Raw genomic sequence first — 26147 nt, 5'->3', positions numbered from 1 at the left:
GCAAGTGAACTGTGGGTCATCTACAGCAAGCCGTTCTGTACGGCTCTTAGAAGGACAAAGTTGCTTTACAGAGGAACAGTAGGGGTGATGACACACAATGCCACACTCTCATGGTGACATTCGTTACTTAACTGGTTTTAGGGCAATACAATGTTTTCACCCTCAGCTTCTGCTGCAAATACTCCCAGCACATGCCTTGCCTATTTAAGCCGTTACTGTTTCTTTGACCTCTCCCTGTACCAGGCTTCTGCCTTTCCGAAACAGCTGGGTCTGTTAAGAACCATTTCCAGTTCCACACAAGGTGGATCGTATGACTCTCACTTTATCACCCCTGGAGGCCATCTCAAGGACAAAGAAAAGAGATACATGCAAAACTAATGTTTTCATACGGGTGGGAAGGACCCTGCCCTGATCTTGTGATGAACACAAGAGAACAGGCTGATGAGAACGTGAAGTTTTCCGCTTCCATCTTAATCTGCCGTTTCACACGGCAGTGTCAGTGGAAACAGAAAGGTCTTCAAAGTGCCTGAAGCTTCAGCAGCCTCTCACCACTCCGTGCTTCAGCTCTGGAGACAAAGGTTCCTATTTACGCATCCCGATACACATCAGTGCCCACTCAGCCTACATGCCCTAAAAGAAAGGAGGGATTGTGGCAGAGCGCTGGTGTGCCACACTGGGGACACTCCCTCAGAAACATTCTACGTGCTTTGAAAACATTTCAGTTTTGGTGCTTTCCAGCAAACTATGACAGCGTAGGTAAAGAAATAAGATAAGCTGCAGTGCCCCCCTCTCAAGTTCTAATTACTATTCAGGAATGCCTTTTGTCTTAGCCACCCTGGGTCAAATGTTGGCACGGATTATTTTTTCCACAACAAATAAAGCTGGAAAAACGGAAGAAATAGTCAGCTTGGAGACACTTCATTGACAGTGTTCATAACTCACACAGTTGGAAGCACACGGAACAGCTGATTCACACACACTGAACTGTTGCTGCAGAGGGAGCTCCAGAATGTGCTAATGTCAGTGACAGTTTGGTATGTGCAGGGAGCAGGGAAGTCAGGGCAGGAGTCTTAAACAAGGATGTGCAGTGCCAAAGTGATACTTATGCAGAGGGCTGGCTACGAGACTTAAGCTAAGCAGAACAACATTCACTTCTACTAGAAGCTAACAGCTCTGTTAACACTGAAACGTGTGTGGGTTTGGGGTTGGTTGTTTGTTTTAAAACAAGGTCAGACAGAAGCTCTGTTAACTGCAATGAGAGCGAGAGAACAAGGATTTAGACAGCATCTCCACCTCTGCTCTTCCCTTTCTCTGCCCCAGGATTACAGAGAATCAACTTAAATACTTAAGTTAACTTAAATACTTAAGCCAGTAGCTTGCCAACTGTCCAGTTCTGAGGAGGAACCAAACAGTAAATCGTGTGTCAGTGTGGAAACACAGCTGTCAGCAGGGCCTATGGAAATGGCAGCGTTATCTTAGGGGGATGTTTGAAATAATCACCAACTGCACTAGCAGTTGACAAGAATGTTCCCTTAGTACAGCTAAACTTTTCTGCCAGGCTGCTCAAATCTTACACATTAAGAGTTACCACCACCATTCTTGTTTTCTTTTGTTTTAAATACCTGCTGTCAGATGAAGAATCAGCCGTTCTGCTCAGATCACAGCAGCAGGAACACCCCACGCTGATGCACAGCTTGAAGCAGCAGCCTGGATGATCTGCAGCACTCTACACGGGAGAACCACGTGTGCATCCACAGGGCAGTTGGTGTTACAGAACGATCCAGCAGAACAACTTACAGTTAGCAGTCAGCAATTACCACTCACCCACACTACTTGGACTTACTTGTGCCTTCTACACTGCAAAACGTGTGAACTTAATGCCAACAGAGCAGTCTGCTGTTTTGCTAATACAGCCAGGGGATTTTAGCATTCATTCAAAATTTGGTCCTTTATTAGGCAACAACAAGTTCTACAGTTCTGAAGAAAACACACCAACTTTCACTTCCAAGCATTCCTCAAAATATGCCTTCAGAACGGTCTTTGAGCACTTCATAGCTAAATGTGTAACACATTTCCCAATTGCCATTAGCTTACAGGAACTGCATGACATCATAAACAAGTTACCCTGCAACGTCAGACACCGCTCACTAAAACCACTGTCCTTTCATAGGTCAGTCCACAATCTTCACAGGTTAACTGATTTTCTTCAGATTCTTGCTATTTGTTGAGTCCCAGTGTAGGATTACATTAAAATACACCCAAAAGAACAAAAAATGTAAGCAAGAAATACTGGACACTGATACGGGGAATAAATCCGGGAACCTCTGTGGAGGATGCACAGCAGCACTCATCACAGACAGGACGCCCATCAGGGTTACAGATAGAAGGAACTGTAAGACACAATGATGCATTAGCTAGTATTGATTCAACACCTCACATGAATAAGCTGATACTTTCATCACTTGGGCGCTCTGTATTCTTCAGTCCACACACAGATGACAACACGGGAAAAATAGAACATAGCATACCTCTACCCCAACACAACACAGGGTTCCCTGCAGGATGCTTTGTTTAGTTACGGACATAACGTGGCTCCATGCAAATATTTCAGTACCACAAAGAGCTTTAAGTGAGAGCTGTAGGAATTCCAGTTACTCACCAGATTCCTGACCATCTTGGGAAACAGCTTCAACCAGGAGACGTAGCCCCGCAGGGCCAGGGAGAACGGCTTCAGCTGCAGGTCCTTTGCTGAGGTCTTCTCAAATATTGCAAAGGAAGCCACGCAGGCTGACAGGAACGCCAGCGTTGTCACCACGTAGGCCAGCAGCAGGCCGTCTTTCAGAAGAAGAGGCAACATACTGTCAGAAGACAACGATCACAGCAGTGAGTGCACACTGAGGTATCTTCCACAAAGGGTAAGAAAAGGGTAGAAAAGAACACACTGGTATTTAATAGGATCAGGGAAGAACACTAAAAATGACATCGAGTGTCTGACTCACCTGAAAGTTGATACAAGTAGAAACCAGGTGGCCATAAAAGGGATTTCATTCATGATTAAGCAGACTGGCCTAAAAAGAAAAAAATAAAAAGGAGATACACAAACACAGACATGCTGAGGAAGGCCCAGAGGCAGCAGCACATGAAGCACTGCATCCACTGCCTGGCTGCTCCTGCAAGTCTTACACAGAGTGTTCTGCCCAGCACAAACACCTGCAGCAGGGCTCAGCTACTGAGCTTACAGCAGGAAAGACCAGCACTGTTGTATTCATATATTTTCATTTACAAGTTACTCAGAAAAGCAAGTGTGTATTTAACATCAGTTATATTTATAAGAAAGAAAGTAGCATGCAGTAAGTAATAAGATGAGGAAAATCAGAATAAACATACTGAAAGATAATTTACTTACACTGACGCCAGGAGAATAGATTTTTCATGTACTTGAAAGGAGAACAGGAAAAATGACAATGCAGAACTAATCTGAGAAAAGGAAATCAGAGGTACATTAACATCTGTGACTGCAGCACAAAGCGCTGCTTTAGGTTCTGCTGCCATAGACTGTAGGAATATGAGCTAAATGAGCTGATTTTTCTAATTAACTGCTACATTTACTCCCGCACAATTCACAAGTACACAGAGCTGCTTCTGTAACCTCCTGTACCTACAAAAACCCACCCCAAAGCACTGTTAGAAAGCTTACCCAGAAAACACTTCATGCAAAGAACCCCCACGCTCAGTGAGACCTACTGACAAGTCTCCCCACCATGTGAACACATGGCTACACATCCCTGTTGGCAGATCTCACAGCAGGAACAGCCCAGCTTGTGAACATCACTTGTGAACATCACTTGTGCACAGTATCACAAACAGCCAATACCCCCAAACTGTTTTCAACATAGGGTTTGTTTTTCCCCAACCAAATAGAAACACGCGGGAAGATGCACAGCAATTCTGTGGAAGCCTAAGAGTTGGCTTTAGACAGTGTTGTGGTAAATGCTCCAACAGCACTTACACAAAATTAATAATGGAAAACTACCTTATGACTCAAGATTCAGCATCAGCTCCACAAAATTGGGATTTCGAGGCAATGATTTTGTACTTACGCGACAGTAACACAAATGCCGACAAATTCAAGGAAACGAGGAGACTGAACAAACACAAACATTTGGGAAAATAGCCTAATTTTCTTTTCAATGAGCTTACAGTGCTCATCATGAGTCTTTCCATAGACTTCTGCAGCCAATCCATTAAGGAAAACAAGCACAAGAAAGGAAAAAAACATCAACTCCATAAGAAGCTCTTTTGTGTAGGGCTTCTTCAGAGGTAAATAATAAAAATACAACATTAAACTCCTTAAAAACTGAAGCTAAGATTTTAAGTCTGATGTAAAAGACCCATCAGACCGTCCTGGCCATCCCTGACAGCAACAGGCTTTTAAAAGGATCTTTCCAGCAGAACCAGCACAGCACTGAACAGCACGCAGTGTTGCACATCGTGGCAACTCTGTGTAGAAATGTTGGTCACACACCAGCAGCCAGGGGCAGACAGCAAACAAGGAGCAATTAAAGACATGCACTTACCAGTGCTAATTTAAATCCTCGTAGGGATGGCTGGACAGTTAGCTTGATACAAGTAGGAAGCAGGCTCAGGAAGGTCACAGCAAAACTAAGGGATTTTGCAAGAAAACTGGTTTGAATATATGAGTAACTACTTCAGTTGTATCACGTAATCGGTTCTGAAATCTCTGTGCACCTTAGGAAATTAACAGTAATTTTCAGAAATAAAAAAAATCGCTCAGGAAAACAGATACAGGCAGACAGCACTGAATGGTCTTCACCAATTGAAGTGTTTTAGTAAAAGGAATCGTTTCCACCAGGATTTCAGATGCTGTAAATCTCAACTCAAGCTGTTCACTTATCTGAAGAACAACTCCAACTTCAGAGAGCATTAAAAGTTGTAATTATTCTTCAAAGAGAACAGCACGCAGATTTTAATTCAGCCTTAGCCATTCAAGAAGCTAAAAAAATCACTATATAGAAAAGCAGGAAGTTCTGCAGTCGTTAAGTTTTCCTAACAGCACCTGGGGAGACATTCATCACTTGGAAGAAATACACAAAGAAAACATTAGCTTAAAAATTTAAACACCACTTCTGATAATTCATTGAAAAAATTACTGATTGTGCAAAAAACCCTGCAGATGAAATGCACCTAAAGCACCTCAGCCATGCATTACCTGAGCTTGAGTTGAGTCTGAGATGATGCCACATCCTTTATCTTTATAAGGACACTTAGGCTGCACCAAAAGTTTGCTACTTTATCCTGGGGAAGAGAAACAAACAAACAAGCAGTGAGTCATCAATTGTGCCACTAAAACCTGTGGCAGAGATAGAAAGAGAACCTGGGGAAAGGGGGAGATTAATTTTTTTAAACCATGAATGGTGCCAAAAGACACTTGTGAGCATATATCCTAATGTGAGGTGTAACTCAACGATTCCCATTTTCAGTCCAATACAGAAAGTTTCAAAAAGCCCGGCGGAATCATGTTCTAATGCAAAATAGTTCTCCAGCCCGAGAGCCTCCGACTTTAATCACGAGACACACTTCATAAAGCTCAAAAATCACCTGCCCCTAAAAAGACTCTAACTAAACAACGGGGTATACAGATCCTTTCCCAAATGTGAAGAGATTCTGTACACTGTCACATTTCATTACATACCTGAACGTATTTAGCTGTGCTTACTGCTCGCTAGCAATGACAGAGTTAACCACCAATAAATCAAGAAGTCTAAAGACATTAGCAGTTGTGCTAGGATCACTTTCAAAATTAAATTTGTAACTACAGCTATCATGCTCATGAAACTCATCCCTAAACAGCTGCTTGAAACACAGCTGTGTAGGCATAACAGCAAGAAGGCTACTAGCACCAACAACTGAGCCACCTTCCTCATATGCTCACCAGCAATACAGAGTATGTGCTTCAAATCTGCTGAGGATTACAAGTGAACAGAGGGTCTGGCAGCACCAGCAAACACACAGGACGCCTACTTAATAGCCAATCTGATTTTACAACCATCAGCATTTGTTACCGCTTCTGTAAATGGGAACCAATTCAAAGAACCTGTTACACGCACCCCAGTATAAATTTACTGTACATTGCTTACGTGGACAATTTCTCATTTTATCTAGATTAGCATCCAGCAGGTCAGTCCCCTCATCAACTCAGAAAATATCTGGGCTAATATTAGACTAAAATCCTTAAGCTTTTTCAGACTCTGATTATTGTCACTTACAAATATCATTTTTAAACTTTGAACTGCATAAAAAAATGTGTGGTGACCAAACCTACTCATTTACAGATTTTACATAACTCCCAAGGAATAGGGTCGTTGTTTTTCAGGGGATTGAGGAGGTCTTTTGTGCACTTGTTTATTAAACAACAACAAGAAACCAGAGAATATACTCCAAGAATGCTGTCACCTAAATAAAATGCTGCCTGCAGTACAGCAGCATTAACTGCTCAAGGAAAAAAAAAATAAAGAGACAGTTGTGCTATTATTTATACCTAAAGAAGATTAAAAGAAAATTCAAGATGAGCCCAATGTGTGCTTGCTTAAATCCCTGTGACATCAACACAATCAAAATCCAGAGCTTCATTTCCTGGGTTCAACCTGAAGTTGAGAACTCACTTTTGCAAATATAACGGTAACTTTTGTGCCATGTTAAGCAAAGCACCAACAACTCCCCGTTACTCTGAAAAGCAGCACCATTTTTGTACCACTGATACTCCTGTAAACAAGTCACTGCTTTACTGGATTAAGGCTGCAGCACTCAGCACTGTGCAGTATGCAAGCATTAACAGCCTGGGGAAAGGAAAAGAACAGATCTAAAACTTCTGGGAAAAAAATTGAGGAAACTTGCACTAAAAGGACAAGTCAGGTTACAAAGGAACACCTACACTGCACTCAAAATAGTTGGTTTGGGTTTTTGTTTTTAATTTCTGTAAAAAAAAAAATGCTGAGCAGAATCAAAGAGGCTGAATCTGCTGACATTTCAGGTTAGATCTTCTGACACTGTCAATTACTATGGAATCTATCTCAATGGAAAAATGTATGGATTGAAGTATGAGTTTGATGATGGGATAAATGTTGTCTACTCGTATAATATCCTGGAAGATGCCAGCTGAGCTGGGGTTAAATACTGGATTAAATAACTGGCAAGAAATGACTGCTGAAGAAGCCATCTCAAATTACGAGTTCTGTGGTGTGTCTCCCACATGAAATCCCTAAAGGTCACGATGAAGGTTTCTCAAGGGATCTAAGAATACAGAACATTTGCAGCAGGGTGGGGGAGAAGAAAACATGCATGCCTCAAACAAGCCTCGGTCAATGGGAAAGAGTCTTCTGAGCACTTGCATGATTTGTTCCACATCGGTACAGAATGGGAGCCAGCAGACAGCAAAGGAAGCCACCACTATCCCTGCTAATTTAATTAACAACAGTAACCTGCAATAAAGAGAAAAGTTTACATTAGAGAAGATCAAAACAGCTACTCCTAACAAAAGTCAGTTCTTACTTTATAAGTTAAGTCTTTTTTTAAAAAGAGAACTGAAGGTAACCAGCCTGAACAAGAAGAGTCACCAGTACCACAGGAAAAGTTCATCATCCCCAGATTAGCAAGAACAACTCCATGAGAAGCGGAGAGCTACTGCTGTCCATCTAATCTGGTTGTCCATCGGGTTGCCCATCATAGCCCACATTTAATCTAGCAGACAGAAGGCAGAGTCCTGAGGAGAGACAGCTTAACAGATTTTGCTATCTTCACGTGGAAACACTTAATGTAGATTTCAACAAGAAACGCTTGTTTTGCAGGAGAGGAATACATTACAAAGTATCTTCCACTAGAAATTAATTCAGAAATGAGAACATAGAGAATTTTCAGTGCCAGGCTGCCTGAGTAAATTCTTAACCAAAATCAAATGCTTTGAAGCCACTTACCCCTTTCCTTTCAGTCCTTTCTTGAAACATTTTCCAAGTAAATAGCAAAAAAAGGGCAGAGAGTGGTACAGCTCCATTTGCTTATAATTTAAGGCCAAGCAAAATGCTACTGACCCCAGAAGGTCCCAGTCATAAGACAAGCAAAGTACACCCCACAAGGCAAATCCAAGGCTCACTGAGTTGTATATGTTTTTTTTTATGTTAAGGACAAGATGCACATTTTAGTACTGGAAATTACTAATGAGTGCCCTGAGGGACAAGTGTAAAATTGCACACAAAGTAAGTTCTCCCAAGTTTTAGAAACCACATTGTCAGTTGTGACTATTTTCTTCACAGGAACACTTTGACTTCTATTTAAAGCCCTTTTTAAAAGGTTTATTTATTTCTAAGACTTAACTCAAAGATTACATGGGCAAAAAAATGAGAATAAATACTGCCTGTACGTTAATTATACACATGACATACTGTCAGTCAACCAAGCTTTGAGCTAAACTAGTAACAAAATGCAAAAGTAAGATGCATCAGAATAAACGTTTTTTCTATGGTATTTCCATAATTAAAGCTTCGATGAGCCTCTCCTCTCACAAATAATATATTTAAAGAACATTCAAGTGCTGGTGTGTAAACTGTGTATTCCTTACCTACAGGACTACTGGGTTTTGTGTGTGTGTGATAATGTTACGTGCACCTTTACTAAAAGCAGTTACATTCTCTGGATTTTGAAGGCAGGTTCCCAAACTCAGCTGAAGACTGAAAGCTACAGTTACAATTAAAGTACAAGAAAAAAAATCAGCTTTGTCTCATACCCTTACTATTACACCATGGCAGAAACTATCAGATATGCTTGTATTCCCTATTTTGTTTTCCCTTTAGCAGTACAAGTAGCTGTGACAAGACATTCAGATCATCTAAATTGTTTTCAATCCACTCAAATTTCCCACCCAAAATCACCACAAATATTTGAGATTTCACACTGACAAACTGTTAAACCAACAGCTGTGATCTTTAAGGGATGTGCAGCAGCAGTTAAGGTTAAGTAAACCTATTGACTTCCTGGGAGCTGGTGACAAATAGTAAAGTTATTCACATAGTCATTGGGCTGGAAGAGACCACAGGAGACCATCACTCTGCTCTACCTATGCCATTACTGACATCACGTTTGCTGAATCTTTTCTTAAGGTACTTCGTGCTGCAGATCCCACAGCTTCTACTGACAACCTATTCCAGCATTCCATTGTGATTAAGGTTCAATTATTGTATTGTATTGTATTATGTATTTATGTATTTGAAAGCCAAATATTCCCTAGGTGAACTTAGGGATATTAACAGACACGCACACACACACAGACACAAAAACTGCCAGCAGGTTGCCATCTTTTTTTTATATCTCTTATACATCAGAAAAGAAACCCTGGGCCTTCTACTGTTTTACCAGCTTCTCTCATCTAAGAAGAGCTGCATCCTATTCCTATTCCTGGCTGCACGTGATGTATCTTTAAAGATGATCCATATCTTTAGGTCAGATCAAAAACAGAATTTCAGAATTCCTTAACTGTAACTCAACTACCTAACAGTAATAAGATTTTTGTTTGTTTTCTGCCACGGTTTCTTTCTAAGATGCATTTCCATCCAAGCTCATCATGCAGGATCTTGGAAGAAAAATACAATTCAGTAAATTATTGGATTATCAAAACTTGGTTTAGCAGATGTTGAGATTTCATGTCCCTTAAAGTACTTCAGTGCCCATATTTATCACCTGCAGGATTGCAAGCAGCACAGCCTGGAATAGCCAGCTAACAACATTTACTTTCTGATGGGTAAAGCAATGTAAGAACAGAAACCTCATTAAGAAGACCCACCTGTGGGGGTGTCTACCACCAACACCAAGTAATTAGCTCCAGTGCCATAGCTCAGATGCCTAACTCCTAAATGGCTAGGCATTAAACAAAGCAAATCCAATCTTGAGTAATTGCAAAGACAAGGATGGAACAGTACGTTTTATAGAAATGAACATTTTACAGCACTGTGCTCAACATGCTCTTCTGCTATCAAAGATCTCAGGTGATTCCTTTTCCAAACAAATCACAGGAGCACAAGCCATTATTCTTTTCACTCATACTACCATTGACATTTTCAGCAATAAAGTGACTGACAGAAATACAAGCTTGAGGCACAGAAAGAACACTATTCATGTTTGGATTGATTTGTCCCAGTAGCAACTCTTCATCTCCAATATATTCCAGACATACGGTTTTCTCTACCAGGTCTGCTTTGGGGTAGGCAGAGGCGTGTCAGATGAAGTCATCTGCCTCCCTCCCAGCAAAAGACAATTACCGAAAGAACAGTGTTACTTTGTAAATGGAAACTCCTTTCATTTCACTGCAAAAAAAAAAAAGGATACTGGAAGTGCCCGTGGTCAATAAGAATGAGGCCTGGATAAAGAAGTATACAGAGAGCACTGGAGACCTGAACAGGAAGATGGAAAAAGAAAGAAAAAAAAAAAAGCTTAAGAATTAGACATAAAAAAATTTATACTACAAGTCCAATAGATAAATTTGCCCCTTCATGGTGCATCCTAGATGCAGGAATCTTCCTCTGCAATTTATTTTCTGACAGTAATATTTTGAGGAATAAAAATGGATAAAGAATTTCCATAAATAAGAAAACACTGAATGAAGCCCAGCCCGCTCTTTGCCAACCAGCTCAGAAATCACTCACACCCATCTTAAACCTCAAAACAACTCCAAAAATGGGAAGACTTTTTATTCCAGAAAAATATTGGCTCTGCCACAAGGAGGGTGCAAAGCACAGCAGTTCAAACATCGCAGCTCAAATCTTGTTTCTGCCAATCAAGTAATACATTCAGAAAGAAATACAATTCAGCAGCTCACAGCTACTAAACCTCACTGCATCTTATTTTTGCCATTGAAGACACTGAAATAATTGCTGTGAAATTAATTAATGGCTTTTTCTTTTTTTACTGAAAAGTTGCCAATAGGAGATACACGGATTGCCATTGGTTTTATGTGAATTGACACCAGTGCTCTGTACACTAATTAACTCTCACCGTGTTTAATTTCTATCATTTTAAATGCATGGACTTTACTGTTTTCATTTTTTAATTACACAAACATCAGATACTTGCCTTCTTTTTAGGAGATGTTTCCTTTAAGGAGCAACAATATAAAATAACTGCAGGAATATAAATCAGCAAATCAGCAACAAACACTGAAAAATAAAGACGAAACTCACATTAGAATCCTCCCACAAAACTCATCTTAATACAATTTACACTGCCTATTTTCATCTGGGTTGTGAATATTTTACTGCTTAGTTTAAACCTTCTAATGTTCCACATCTTGTTTGCACCCTGCGTAAAAATTCAGATAACTACACAATGTTGGAGTCAGACTTGTTGACTATCTCTGAACGTGGGCTTTGCAGCAGTATCTTAAGGTGAAAACTCCACATCAGTCACTCAAGTCAACTGAAGCTCAAGAGGCAGGCAGTTATAGTTTCAGATGGATTTGCCTTTCCACCATCTCATGTTGTATTACAGTTTGTTCCGTTGTTTTAAGGATAGCTCAAGTTTGGCAGTTACACTATATCTAACAATGTCCAAATGTCTTACGTAAGGCAGTGGAAAAATATAAAAATAAATAAATGTTCTAATGAAGAACTTTTGAGTATTTTAATAAGCAGAGTCATTACACTTTAAAGGACAAAAAGAAATTGGTCTAGATAATTTGACCTTGTTAATGTTCCTAACACTAACATTTCTGATGCCCAAAGGCTGCTGCTTCCACGTGTTCAGCTGTCCCGACTTCTGGCACAGCCTCAGTCAATAACGGGGCACACTCTAGTTCCTCACATGCCAAAATGAGAGAAGGCATTCTTAATTCTCAAAAGAAATCAACTACAACTAGATCCAATGAAGCTTTTTTTTTTTTTTTTTTTTTTGGGGGGGGGTGTCAGAATATATAGTTCAAAGCAATAAATATATGTACCAGGCTTTAGATTATAAAAAATGTCCAACTTATTTTTGTGTTAACTACTACAGATGTGGCCAAATATACTAAATTAGTTCCTTGGTTTTCATAATCTGCCTATAGCAAGTAGCTGTAAGAGAGTCAGTAAGACAAGGACCAGCAGGTTCATCTGCCTAGGATTACCAGCAGCTGAATTCTTCTTGATTGTTGCCTTAAGAGCTTAAGCTTACATTATTTCTATAAGCAGATTTCAGAAAATGTGCAATTATTCCAAGAGGAGAAACATACTTCGCCCTTTTCATCACAGGCTTTGGAAGAAAATGTTTATAAAGACATCAGTTATTCGGAGTAATAATAATTTTGTAGGTTTAAGCCATGATTAAACAAATATACCCAAGGCATTAGCAAAACAAATACCCTGACACTTCATATAAAGGTATAACATGAACAGCTGACACTGAACATTTCATGCATTATTTTAATGGCTGTTGTTTAAGAAGTGTTTAATGAGTACTCCTAGATGTATCAGGGGTTTATCAAGTGAGTTGATTTCAGAATTAATACAGACCATTTCAAGGATAATTAAGTTTTAGAGATTTTTTTGTTTCAATTCAATCGATTATTAGAGACCAGACTGAGAGGTTCATGAAGTACAGAAAAGCTATTGATGAACAGCAAATTCTGCCACTGTAGTCAGAAAGCATTTTGTGGAACAATATTGTTCCACGAAGCAAAGGACACGTTTTAAATGGTAGAAACCAGTAACAAGATAATTTGGCATCTGTCATTGCTCTGAGAACAAAAGTTCACTGGACGCACTGTTTGTTGTCTTATTGAATGAGCCAATTAATTCAGCTATTTACATTCTTCTTCTGCACTTGTTCTACCCTTATCTTTGTCAGAGCAGTTTGAAAGAATCAAATGGTCAGAAAAGCGACTGCATGAAAGTGACAGTATAGAAGTACAAAATATATTTTCACTTTATATTAACACAGCTTTGTTTCCAAGAAGTAGCAACCATTAAAAAAAAAGTGACTTCTTTAAAATATCAAATAGCTCCCGCTGCCAGGTAAGGTGTAAAAGCTCACAATAAAGATCTTCCAGCAAATCCACCCAAGTCAAATAACTGAGCAACTGGTGAAAACAGATGCATGAAATTAAGCGTGCTAAATTAGTAAGCCAGACCAGTGTGATCATCCTACAACCCAAGGAAATATCATTTTCCTACCTGTTGTACGCATAAATAACTTATGTGACTGACTCTCATACCCCCGAGATGTGTGGAGAGCAATCCAATCAGGATTTATTAACTTTGCACTGTAAAACAAAGTACAGACACATCAAAATGTAGACAGTTCTCATTTCCCTTTACACTCCTTTCTGTAATAAAGATGACATGCACAGGAGCATATTCCAAGTATTAAGATGAATGAGAAGAAATATTTCAAAAAGCAATAGTGATCAATGAAAGGTTTTTGTCACCACTACATCTGCATAAACTATAGAATTCAGCTATTTAAAAAAAAGGAATACACTATTTATTAGGACAAGCTAACTACCTCCAGTCTAGTTCCACTGACTTTTAAAAAAACAATTGTAAATACCTTTCATGCTTAAGTATTAAATATAAACCATTTACAGTTCACATAGATGCCCCACATAACTGTGCCTGTGCACTTTAACCTACATTCTTATTCCATAAGTATCATTCCAATGGCAGTAAAGCTCTTGTGGAAAAAGTATTCCAACAACAGAATTCTATTTACATGATATCCAGTCATCAAATGTCACTCAGGCTCTCGATAGAAGAGTTTTCCCATGCAACGCGCTCAAATCCTACAATGTTCTTTTTTCTGTGCATCACTGATCCAGCAACAGCTTACAGGGAAAGACTAAAATCCAAGTCATATCAAAATCTGATAAAATTTCAGAGCCTAGCAAAATAACATAACCCTTCAGCTCCTCTTACAATAATTAAGAGACAAAAATAGCAGTATTAGCTTCAAACAACAGGGATACCCATTTTATTTATTTCCCCGGCTTTAAAGTAGCAAACAGTACTTTCCATCTCAACAGTTTGACAGCTCTCTGCTCCTCACTCCTCAGGGATGAGGGAAAAAAGGGAAATCAGTGTTTTGCATTCTCCACTCTAGTAAATACTTGTAATAATATACTTACACATAAGCACACAGAAAGCTGTGATAGGCAGTAAGAGGTGGATAATCCAGACCCCAGTACAGCAAGTTGTTATCGCTTGTATTGAAGTACCTATGGAAAAAAAAAATCCTACGTACATAAATATATACATGCACATATATAAAAAGAATCCACATTTCCAGCTTTGCTTTCACCCAAGGAGAAGACTGAATATTAAACCCGTTATTATTTTTAATCAATGCCCTCAAAATTCACAGATGTTGTTATAATTTCCTTTTGTCTGCTTTACTTTACACACACACTAAAAATCTCAAGCAACATAACAAAAGCAATTCAGAATATACTCTTTTGTGTTTGCAAAACAGGAGACCTAAAATTCAACCAAACAACTGCTGGAGCTTCCTTACCTGAAGGGGAAAAAAATCCTTTACATGAATTGCACTTGACATCCGGAGATTAAGACAAAGCCTGCACAAAATCAGTATCTACAGTTCTAGATATTTATGTGGAATGTTATGTATATCCACATCTCCATCTACAAACAGGACCTACACTTCTCATGCACATTGATTATCCCAGAAGACAGCGGTCAGTTTACCAAAAAGGAAATAGAAACAATGCATTTAAGTGGAGATTCCAAATGAATGGCAACTTACTTATTATTTTCCTTATAATAGTCCCAGATTCCCCTTTTTTTCCCCTGGACTTGGATAGCACATTTAATATGCAACAACCATTTCTGAATAGTTAGAATTGACCTGCCACTCCTGAACAGCGTAATTTACAAAGCTGAGAACTGCTTCTGCTCAACATACTAACACTCTGAAAAAGCCTAAAACAACTCAGCAGAAGTAAAAAAGGCAATATCAAGCTATTCCATAGAAACGACAGCATAGATGTGGAAGAAAGTGTGCCGCACCAGGTTTAGTGTGGCATGTCCATCAGCGGGAACATATGAGTCAGGAAGCTAGGAAAGTTTTAGAAAGCAAACCAAGTAAACAGAGTAACGCCTCCTGAACAGCCAACAAGTCACGAATCCCAATCAGTTTTATCAGCCACAACCACTTTACCTGTTTCCACCTCAGAGGAAAACTCAGAAGGAAGATGTGAGAGACACAAAGAAAAAGGATTTCTCTGTTTATAACTCCCTCATGCCAGCATTTCTATGGAAGGCTGACAGCAGCTAGAATTAAGTCACCTCCACGTGAGGAACAGAGGGCTTTATCCAAGAAAAATAGAAGTTACAAAAATAAGGCATCAGATCCTTCATACCTTACGGCAAGGAAGACTTAACTAGTCTATTCTAACTGCCAAGGGGCAAGCTCTTGCATTTTCCAGTTTCCCCCTTCAAACACAGAAAATTTTTGACATTTATTATTGTAAATGATGTTTCTTGAATTCCTTATGAGCTGTCTGAAATATCTTATGAACTCATGATAAGTCATATTTCTTTGAGCTGCATCTCCACTTCTTATTCTACCGTTCAATATTGCTCACGCCAAAGCAGTTCTGATTCTTCATACTGATTTTAGCAGTCTGCCACTTGGTGGAAAGCTTTCTGGTTCAGTCGCATGCTGCTTGTGTAATTTTACCTTCTGTAAACTCATCGTTCCAACAGAAAGCCAGTGACACTTGAGAAAAGCAAACAAAAAAAAATCCTTTATAGACTTAATTAGCAGTATAAGACTTTTTAATAAGAAAGGATGTTTTTTTATGTAGCTTTTAATACATAATGAGAAGATTTGAAAATAGAAAGCTATTTAAATTCTTACTCTGGCATTTAAGAAAAATGTTTCTTGAGAAACACACATGGAATATGCAGCTATTTCACCTGTGCAGGCCTGTAATAGTGACAAATTCTGTGGAAAAAATAAATAAATCAGGAGATCTAAAAATCTGATAGGACTGCGTTCTCATAAGAGAACTGCTCTGCTTACTTAAATAAACATACATGACATGCTTACTGCACAGACAGCTTTCCTAAATACTGAGCAAATAATACGAGAAGTGATTCAAATCTCAGCTTCAAATCTGAACATTTATTTCCTCAATGTACCGGAGTACAGTGTCTCTTGATACTGTGCATTCCTGTAATACAGGAAGGGAAAGAAAGCTCAGCTTGCTTCTACAGAGCAATCCCTTGAGTGTCAGCTGAAATGTCTTTTTGCAAACTCCCAAGACAAAGTACCACTTCAGAGATTTCCATTTCCAAAGCAGTCCCAATCTGAAAAACTTCTGTTCTAAATAGAACAAAGACCTAATACAACAAGGCGGAGATGCCCAAGTGGCAGGCCATAGGCTAATCCCAGCCTGCAACACAGCCCCATCTGAGCCCTGGGAACGCCCAGAAATAACGACTGCCATAACTCTCAACTTCGAGTACATGCAGTTCTGCCTGCAGAGCAGATCAAAGCTGCCAACTCTATTATTACATCAGCTCTCCATTATCCCAGCTCTGGCATAACGAGAGGTTTAGGCGTCCCAGAAAGAGTAAAATAAAACGATAATATAGACTCCACATTCTGAATCCCAGAGTCATGTGCAAAGTTCCATACAGAAACAAGGTTTTAGGATTGTCCCTGTATATTTACAGAAATAGAGTTGAATTAAGCTTCTGTTCTGTAGTATTCAGTTCAAAACAAAGTTGGAGCTTCACAGCAGTGAGTATCACCAGTCAGAATATCATCCAGAAAGCTAATACCTAGCAAGGCAAACTTCCACATTTTAGCATGCTTATTTTGTGAAGAAAACAGTATTTAAATCTAAGCACCAGGTGATATTATGCCACTAGAAAAGCACTTTTAGAATAGTTCTGAGAACAGCAAAAGATACATCCAACATCTCAGATGAAGGTATATTTAAGTGAGGTGTAAAACAAACTTTCATTCCATTTACCCCCTTGGCAACCTGAACTATAACATAACAGCACTACGTACCACTGCCTGATGGGTAAATTGTAAGTAACTTCTTGCCAGTGTCTCTGAGCTTCATAGTCTCCATACATAGGTGGCTTTCCCGCACCTAAAAAATAAATAAAAGATTACAGTATTTATGAATTTATTTTGTTTATACACATCTGGAAGAAAAGCAAACTGTATTCGCATATTCTTATAATACTAATTTTATTCTCCCTTCTTCTATTTCATTTGAGAAGAAAAGAGATACCTCATCTGTTCCACAGTCCAACAATTACCAAAAAAAGCTTCACGCATTCTTTTGGCTGACTGGATATATCTGTGATGAGCATTTATCAAGATAACCCAGCATGAAGAACAGCTTCCTCATCTGACAAAAAAAATTATTACCAAGTACAGATGAGAAACGTGGCACTTCCTCTGCAATAAGAAAACACACCCAGCAGACATCTTACACCTATTTTGTACCAACTACACTTCCTCAGTAAATAACCATAGACAAGGCTTCAGCCACACCATGGTACCTTGCCGTTCATTGCTTTTGGAATTAACAACCAGCCTTATTTTTAAATTCACTTAGAAGCAGCACCTGCCAAAAGCCCCCAGTTCCTCTGTCACCTTGTTTGTGATGCTACCAAGAAAATTACATCTACTGTTCCTTACCTCGTGATTCTTAATAGTTAACACAAGCCACTTACTAGATCAGTGCACGGAACTGGTTTAGAATATTTTTTCCCCATATAAAACTTCTAAATAATAACTGTTCCGTTTTGGTTTACAGGAATTTTCTCTCACATTTTTCAGATGAGTGATTGCTAGATAGCAATTTGCAAAGCAAATTATGTTAAAGGATACTTTTCACACACGCACACATAAATCTCTCAGGAAATCAAGAGCTTTATTCCCATGGAAAAAAGCTTTATGTGAGCAAATACTTCAGCTGCCCACTCAACAACCACTTCTTAACGTAAGCCTAACTCTGGTAATGGCAGAATGTTAAGCATCTTGTAACACCGTTTATTCACTTCTATTAACCTCTGCTTACTGAGAACAGAAACTGAACTGATTGTACCTCCATTAAAATATCGACACTAAACAGACAGAAATGTAAGACTCTTTAAAATATAGGAAAACTATATATAGTATTTCCCCACAATATAAGTTTGCGAGATCCACACAAGCTCAGATATCTTCTATTTATTTCTGAGTAGCAGAAAGAGTAGATCTCCACTAACTTACTCCTGAGTGGGAGAGAGAACAGATTATCTCCACTATATGACAGTCAGGAAGCTTTCAGTTGAATAAGTGAGCTCACTGACAAATAGGAGCCTTATCAGTGTCATTTCTGGAGCTAAAATCTACTGAAATGAAGAACCTGTCAGAGCATTCCTGAAATAGAAAAAATGTGTTAGCCAGATTTTACAGTCTATGTAGCACACATACACAAACAATTTCCCTTCTCCAAGAAAATATATATGTAGAAAGAAATTCATTTCAGAATGATGAAGTGAAATGCTTTCAATTTACAGTGGTCTCAGTCTGTTCTATTATTAACAGAAAGCAAATTGTTAAAGGTCTGATGCTGCCTTTCAACACAAGTACCTAGCTTGTAACTTTGTAATGACATGAAAAACTCAGCTACACAAAGCTTAGTTTTTCTCAGTAATTATATAAGAGCGGCTATTCTAATCCATCATAATTAGTAACCCCTCAAAACCTGGAAGCAGTTATATGTTTTATCTCCATTGTGTGACCCTAATTCTAACAAGAGATCCAAAACTATGCTAAATAGCAAGCAGCAGCAGAATGGAAATGATAGCACAATCCAACACTACCCAGTAAATTAGGGCAGAATGAGCCTCCTTCCATCTGGTCATCCATGCGATGCGTGCGTTCTGAGTATGCTGAATCAGCACTTCGACCAGAGCCTGCCTCTGAGAACAATGAGTGTTTCTAATCCTTCCTCAATGATATTGCACTCAGTGACAGAAAGTAAAAAGGGACAAAGTCAGTTTAGACATCATCCTGCCCGACTTCTTTCTTGTCCCAGTAATTCAAGGTTTACTACACAAGAAGGAAATCAAAGCAGGGTGATGGGAGGGAGGAATTCTACCGTACTTATGTATTTGACAGCTCTAACATTCAGATTAATTTTTTCACCCCAGACAACATTAAAAGTTAAACATGTGCTTTGACAATTTACTGGATTGGACTGGATTCGGATTTTCCTATTCCTAAAGAAGTTATATGGTTGCTCTGTATGAAATAAGTGTTTTCCTACAGACACACGAAAAATAGAGAAAAACATGCTTTTCAATTCAGCCATTTTAAGACTGTGAGTATCTGGATTGGTTTGTAATTCTTTTCAACTTAGAAGAATCTAGTTAGTAATGTAAGTATGGGCAGCACAACTGAAATTCACTGTCACTCAGCAATACAGAGATCGAGTCTGCACACGGATGAGCAGAAGAGAGCCCCCGTTACCTACAGAACTTCTGTGAGGGCATTTTCAGAAAGCAAATGAAAAATAACTACGTAAGAAGACACACATGCAGCTTATCTTCAAGCAGATCCCTTCATGTAAATAAAATTCAGGAGTTACCAGCTCAAAGCTCACTAGAATCTTACTGAACAGCTCGGGGGATGACGTTCCCAATTGCCTTAACAGCAAAATAGAGTCAAATTTGACTGAGCTTGTGATTCTTTTAGCTGATGGGGACTGAACGTAACGAGGCATTTAAAAATAAAAACCCACAGAGAGCAATCTTTGTGCACATGCACACTAAATGTTGGAATGCCACTGAGAGGTTCGAAAAAACTTGCTAGCTCTTTGCAAGCATTACAAGATGGGGAGGAGAAATACTCATCTATTAAAAGAATATAGCTCTAGTTCACGTTGTAAACAACCTTAAGTAAGTATAGCTATGGGACACGAGGTAATCGCTCACTTCATGTCACCTTCATACCATCTTCATTATCACCAGCACAGATTTATCTAAGTATAAGTTAAAGTTATATCTGTTCTAGAACTTAAAGGACAAGATTAAACAAATTTATGGCTAGACCGCAGTAATACACTGCAATTACAGGAGTGACAGAGGCATAGGAGTGGACAGCCAGCCATTCTTTTGCTGCTCCCAAAGCATTAGTGACCCTCCCTGCACCCAACCCATTTGGCTGGGATATTTATCACTGTGCTTATTTTTACTAAAGCAGTCAAGGTATTATACCAGCCTTCCGGACATAAACCCTAAGGCACAACAATACTTGAAGTAGCACACTGCTTCCTACCTATGACTTTATATGCAAGTTTATTTTAATGTATCACAAGCTCCATAATTCACCTTCAAGTGGTTGTTTTACAGACCGTGAGCAAGAATTACCTGAATAAGAACCAAGAGATACAGCCCAGCGTACAGTAAGTGCCAGTAAAACAGTAATTGTCATTAAGCTCCACTTCTCCATAGCTGGTCTTTGTAACAAGCCGGAAGGTACCTGGAAAAAAACAAACACAAAAATAATGCTACAGTTTGTTCCTTAGCCATTTAATGGCACTATTGACAAGTCCTCCTCATTCTGAGCTAGAAGCTGGCCAGGAATCTGACAAACTACATAAAAACAACAGCAAAAAGAAAGTAAAAGACTTCAAATGGCTTCAAAGAACTCAGCTATCAGACTAAATCTATTCTGCACATACATGTATACAATTAAGCTTCCCCTAGCAAGTTCTGCACAATTTGTTATACACACAAAACACGTTTCACCTGTGACAACAGAAAGTTGTTAAGTGCCTTGAGTAGCTCATGAACTTGTGCCTGAAGGAGGAAAAGTGCCTTTAAATGTATATACATTTCTAGATCAATAAGGTAAGGGAAAAAGAGGACTAAATGTTGGTAACAAGCACACAGCTTGAAGCAGTGAATATATGGTATTAAGTTAACGTCACTTAATTTCTGGAGTAAAACCAGCATAACTGAGTTATGGAAAATGGAGATCTAGTAAAAGACTCTCTGCTGGCTTAAAGTTAATCCAAAATTAGACAAACACCAACTACATGTAACAGTAAGAAACTGATTCTGCCACACGCATCAGCCTTGGGAACCAAGTAAGAGCAACCAGCAGCAGCATCATCCCCGCCTGTCAGCAAGGCACTGCAGAGCAGAGGACAACTGGGTGCAGCTGCCAGGGCCTCTCCTTGCAAATGAGGCAGCAGCAGACAGCTCCAACGAGTGCAATAGAGTTGACAACGCTAGAAAAAAGCACCACCGGGCTGCCTCAGCAACAGAAAAGCAACATGACAAGATGCGCCCCGGCAATTCGGATCAAATTAAATCCATCCCTATCGCTTGTGGAAAGCTGGGACCCCCCCCAGCACCGAGGGGAAATAAAGTTCTTTGAACGATGTAGATCCGTGACAGCAGCAGATCCCCATCTATAGGCTGGAAAGTGAACGCTGATCTTTGTGCGTTCTTTGTTACACCTTGCAGCAGCAGCACAGGCACATTGATCTCAACACGAAACGCTGCTGACCCCGTGACCGTTTCACCCTCGGCCAGCAACAACGCTCCTTATAATAGCCTCCCCTGCCCCCTTTTCCTCTTCAATAATTATCCCATACCTCAAGGAGCCAACAGCGTGCTTTTATTGGGTGGCAAAGCAGGGCTCTTTAACCGCTGGTAGCCCGCGGAGCTCAGCGCCCAGGGAGGCTTCCAGGAGGCGGCCTCAGCTCCGGCTTCTGCAGCACCTGAGGGCCAATGGAGCCAGACAGCACCTCTAGGCACAAAAAATCCCCCCCATCGGGACAAGCAGCACCCGCGGCACAACGGGCGGTCACTGACGGCCTTTCAACTGGAGAGCTGCTGCCGCACGGCTCAGCCGGATGGCAGCGCTGACCCCGCAGACCCAACTGACCCCGCAGACCGTCCCGTCCCGTCCCGTCCCGTCCCGTCCCGCCCTGAGGTGAGCAGCGCACCTCCCCCCTTCCCGCCTTACTGGACACAACGGCCACGCGCGCGCTTCCGCGTTCGAAAACGCTTCCGGCCTCCGCCAGGCCATAAGGCGGCGCGGCGCTGTGCGCATGCGCTTAAACCTCGCGCCTGCGCAGTTCGGGCCGCGGTGTTGGCCCTGTGGCGGCGGGAGTAGGGCCGTGAGGGGCCGGTCTGCGGGTGCAGAGAGGCGGCGGTGTTCGGAGACGGGGATTGCTGAAAAAGTATTATTATTATCGTTATTATTTCTCTTTACAGAAGGAGGGTTTGTGCTTCACGGCACCGGAGCTCTGGGAAGCGTCTGTCAGAGGCCATGTGTGGTGACAGGAGCTGAGAAGCGGCCTGCTGTGGGCTCCGTGATCCTCATTAGGGCCTTGGCAGAGAGCGTACTCAGCATACTCAGCATGAATAGGCCCACATCGGCCTCCTACATCCCTTACCACTATTAGGAAGTACAGTCTGTCGCTCAGAGTTCCCCCTTATGGCACCTCTTTGAGGGCAGGGTGTGTAATTGAATTGGAAATGGGTTATTTCTGTAAATAAGAGCACGTGCTGTGGTGCTCGTGGGCAAACCTTGCCGGTCAGTTGGCAGCGATGCTCTCCTTGGACTGGGATCCAAAGGCGAAAAGGCTGGAAGGGGCTGGGATGGGATGGAGTAGAAATAAAACAGAATAGAGTGGAATAAAATAGAAGATAGGATAGAATAGAGTGGAATAGTGTAGAATAGAATCATAGAATAGAATCATAGGATGATCTGGGTTGAAAAGGACTACAATGCTCATCCAGTTCCAACCCCCTGCTATGTGCAGGGTCGCCAACCACCAGTTGGTTGCCCAGAGCCACATCCAGCCTGGCCTTGAATGCCTGCAGGGATGGGGAAATAGAACAGAACAGTCTGAAGAAATCTACAGCAATTCCAACCGCCCAACCTCTTAATGGCTAACCAACATGTAAAGCACAAACCCAACCCACTGAAACCATTTCATCACAGGTTTCATTCTGACCACTGAAAGGTGGGAGTGTGTGATCATGAAGATCTCATCTCGTGTTGCAGAATAAATGCTAAAGTAACAATATGCCACAAAGATACAATCCTCCTATTATTTTAAAGCATGTATGGGCTCTTCCCAAAATGCACCAACAATACAGACTTGTGTTTAAATATATTTGTTATTAAAATAGATGCGTTTAGTACTGAGTACCACCAGAGACGGCTGTTTCCCTTTGCAGGTTCTCCAGTGCAGTAAGGCACATTTCCATAGACCTGTTTGCAAACAGAGCACAGCTGACGTGGAGGTGGCAGTGCTGCTCCCACCTGCAGCAAGTGCAGCATCCGCAGCAACTGGATGCCACCCCAAACAGGCAGGTACGAGGGGACAGGGAGCTGGTGACCTTACACAGGTGCACACAGCAGTGTGTCCTGACGTGCGTCTGGAGCCATAAACCTCGTGAAAACGATAGATTACATTCATTACATGGTGGGGGTTTTTTTCACATCTATCTGCGGGCAGCTGCTGAATTAAGCCTAGCGCGGGAGATGAATCAGATCCTAAGGGGCGTCTGGGGGCTGATAGATTCGTAAAATAAACATAATCCCAACATCGAATCGATTACAAAGAAGGTGAGAAGAAGGCAGGGAAGGGAGCAGATGCTTCCCGCTACGAGCGGCGGTCGCTCGGCCCTGCAGCTCTCCTCACGGCGGTTCGGATTGGGATGCCGGGCTGCGTCTCCTCGCCCCCCTCCGGCTCCCCCCTGGGCTCCCCCGGCCCCGCACCGAGCAGCCCCTCCCCCGCCGGCTCCCAGCCCGGCCGCACATCCGAGTGCATTATTTCAATTAGCCGAGCGCTCTTTGTTGCAAGGTGAAATCGTTCGCTCTCCGGGAAAAGGTTTTTATTGAATGCCTTCTAAATACTTGCATTGCTCACGTTGTCTGGAATTGAGTCTCTGTCACTAGTATTTCTGCGGTGACTTTGACCAGATCAATGACTGGAAAAGGCATTAAGGACACATTGATACGAACGGAGCTCGGGTTCGGTTCTCAGTAGTAAAAAGAAACCGATAATGAGCAGATAAACGGCTTTCCTTAACCCTTGGCGCTCTCGGAAGGCTCCAGCAAGTTTGCCGGGCTCTTGGTGCCATCCCTTCGGGTGGTGGAAAGCCGAACGCGGGGAAGGCAAATTCCTGCCGGCTCTCCCAGAAATCCGGGGCGAAACGCGGTCGGAATAACGAGAAAGCCGCTCGCAGGGCCGGCGGGAGCAGGGACGGACGGACGGACGGACGGTCCGCGGCTGCGAGAAGTTGTTCCCAGCTCCGCCGCGGAGCCCCGATCCTCGCCCATCCAGCTTCCCTAGCAAGAGCAGGAGGAAACACGCTTGCAAACACCAGCCCAACCTGCGGGAAGACTGATGTTATTATTATTCGCCTTCTAAGCGCCAGCACCTCAACAGAGTCGGCAGAGAGAGGCTGAGATTTGATTGTTCCCCGATGCCCACGCGATACCCGGACCCGAGAGAGGACGGCGATGGCATTCGGCTGTTAGCTTTCTGTCTTCGGGCCGTTGGCACTTTGCCCCGGGGAAGCGGGGATCTCATACAGCCTCCAGCTCAAGAGCGCTCATGTTTTGCGATCCTAGTAAAGTCGTACGTCCTCGGCTCGCTTACCGAGCCCTGCCTCGCTGCTTATCGAATCCGGCATTACCGAATCCCTCATTACCGAAGTTGTCTTAGTTATTAAAATAGCGGAAATGCCACATTTTCAATGGAAAGGAAAGGTTCTACCTTCCTGACCTATTTTTCGTTTCCAATTTAGGGTAAAAAAAAAAAAAAAAAAAAATTAAAAAATAAATAAAAAATAAAAAATAAAAAAGAGAGATTAGCATGGAGATGGCGCTTCTAAGCACCTCGCCACTATTAAATAGGCTGTTAGGTGCATGTTATGGCTGCGGATTCTGCTCCCAGCTCAGTCCGGGAGACGCGCTGAGTCCATCCCTACCTGCTGCACTGAACACTCACTGCCGCGCGCTCTTTCCGCGGGCGTCACACCTCTGCTCTGCATCTTTGAAGACCGGAACGCTTCGTGTTTAGGGCCGGGAACGCTTCGCTCTGATCCCGGGACTCGCGATGTCCCCCAGCGATCCGCGCTCCGCGGCCGCTCGTTCCCAACGCGCATCTTCCGCACCCCTTCCCCGCACCGTCCCATTGCCGCGGACCCAAAGGAAGGAGGAAATACCCCTCGTCCTTAGGGCGCGTTTTCCCCGAGTGGGAGATCCCCGCTCTGGAATATCCCCCTGCAACAAAGAGACATTTTTTTAAATAACCACAAAAGAGGTTTTGCCCGATTTTTATTGATTTATTTACTTTTTAATGCCCTGCACCCGTAAACCTTAAGCCGACCCCCGAGGGAATGGCCCCGACGGCTCCGTCCTCTCCCGTTCCCGGCCTATGCGGGCTTCGGGGGATCAGAACTAAACCTCATTATACCTTCTCCAAACGGGGCCTCGGCGCTTGCCATAAATAATCGCAGGGGTTGGGGCTGGGGGGGCTCTGGGTAAACTCTCCGTGCTGCGGAGTGCGGTCATTTTCCCAGTGCTTAGGATCTAGTTACTTTCAATACACCCCAGAGACCAACATGACACGTCTTATACTAATAGGCATCTGTCAGCGGCCGCGTCAAGTTTGACCATATGCGTCGGACTGTTTGGGGAAGGGAAAAAGGAGAGGACGGGGGAAAAAGGAAGGAAAAAAGAAAAAGGGGAAAAGAGAAGGAAAAATAAAAGAGGAGAAGGTGGGGAAGAGGGAGAAATAACGAATAAAGTGGGGAGGAAGGAGAGGAAAGGGAGGGAAAGAGGAGAAAGGGGAAAAAAGAGGAAAGAAAAAAAAGAAAGAGAAAAGGGATATAGAGGGGAAAGAGAAGGGGGAGGGGGGAGAAGGGGGAAAAGAAGAGAAAGGGGAAAAGAGAAAGGGGGGAAAGGAAGAGAAAAACAAACAAATAAATAAAAAAGAATGAAAAAGGAAAAAAAATGAAGAAAAAAAGCATAGAGGGAAAGAGAAAGAAAGAAAGAAAAAAAATGAAGAGAAAGGAGACGCCGTTCTGTGTCAGTGTCGGATCGCC

The 26147-nt window shown here is 41.7% G+C and overlaps 1 protein-coding gene and 1 long non-coding RNA gene across 2 annotated transcripts; one reads left to right on the top strand and one right to left on the bottom strand.

The window, feature by feature from the left end:
• Positions 1-1935: 1935 nt before the first annotated feature.
• ALG6 (ALG6 alpha-1,3-glucosyltransferase) lies at positions 1936-22238 on the bottom strand. The gene is made up of 15 exons (XM_072343245.1): positions 22045-22238; positions 20436-20547; positions 17074-17158; positions 14159-14248; positions 13209-13297; positions 11137-11219; positions 10393-10457; positions 7992-8177; positions 7364-7499; positions 5231-5316; positions 4578-4662; positions 3407-3477; positions 3000-3068; positions 2660-2858; positions 1936-2390 (listed from the first exon to the last, which is right to left on the bottom strand). Exons 1-15 carry the CDS (start codon positions 22129-22131, stop codon positions 2193-2195), a joined length of 1641 nt encoding a protein of 546 aa, XP_072199346.1. The 5' UTR covers positions 22132-22238; the 3' UTR covers positions 1936-2192.
• On the top strand, positions 22181-24539 carry LOC140255540 (uncharacterized). The gene is made up of 3 exons (XR_011904494.1): positions 22181-22261; positions 23268-23403; positions 24468-24539. It is a non-coding gene; the product is annotated as an uncharacterized lncRNA (long non-coding RNA).
• Positions 24540-26147: the final 1608 nt, after the last annotated feature.

The sequence above is a fragment of the Excalfactoria chinensis genome, chromosome 8, assembly GCF_039878825.1.
Source record: "Excalfactoria chinensis isolate bCotChi1 chromosome 8, bCotChi1.hap2, whole genome shotgun sequence".
In the NCBI taxonomy this organism is placed as follows: Eukaryota; Metazoa; Chordata; class Aves; order Galliformes; family Phasianidae; genus Excalfactoria; species Excalfactoria chinensis.
The sequence above is the reverse complement of the archived record's forward strand: the minus strand, read 5'-3'. Positions and strand labels throughout refer to the sequence as shown.

Coding starts and splice junctions, on each gene's coding strand:
- ALG6 (XM_072343245.1), bottom strand. CDS start 22,131: ATGCGCACAGCGCCGCGCCGCCTTATGGCCTGGCGGAGGCCGGAAGCG. Junction 11,220..13,208: donor GTTATTTATGCGTACAACAG/GTAGGAAAATGA, acceptor TTTATTTTTCAG/TGTTTGTTGCTGATTTGCTG. Junction 10,458..11,136: donor AAACATCTCCTAAAAAGAAG/GCAAGTATCTGA, acceptor CTTCCTGTTCAG/GTCTCCAGTGCTCTCTGTAT.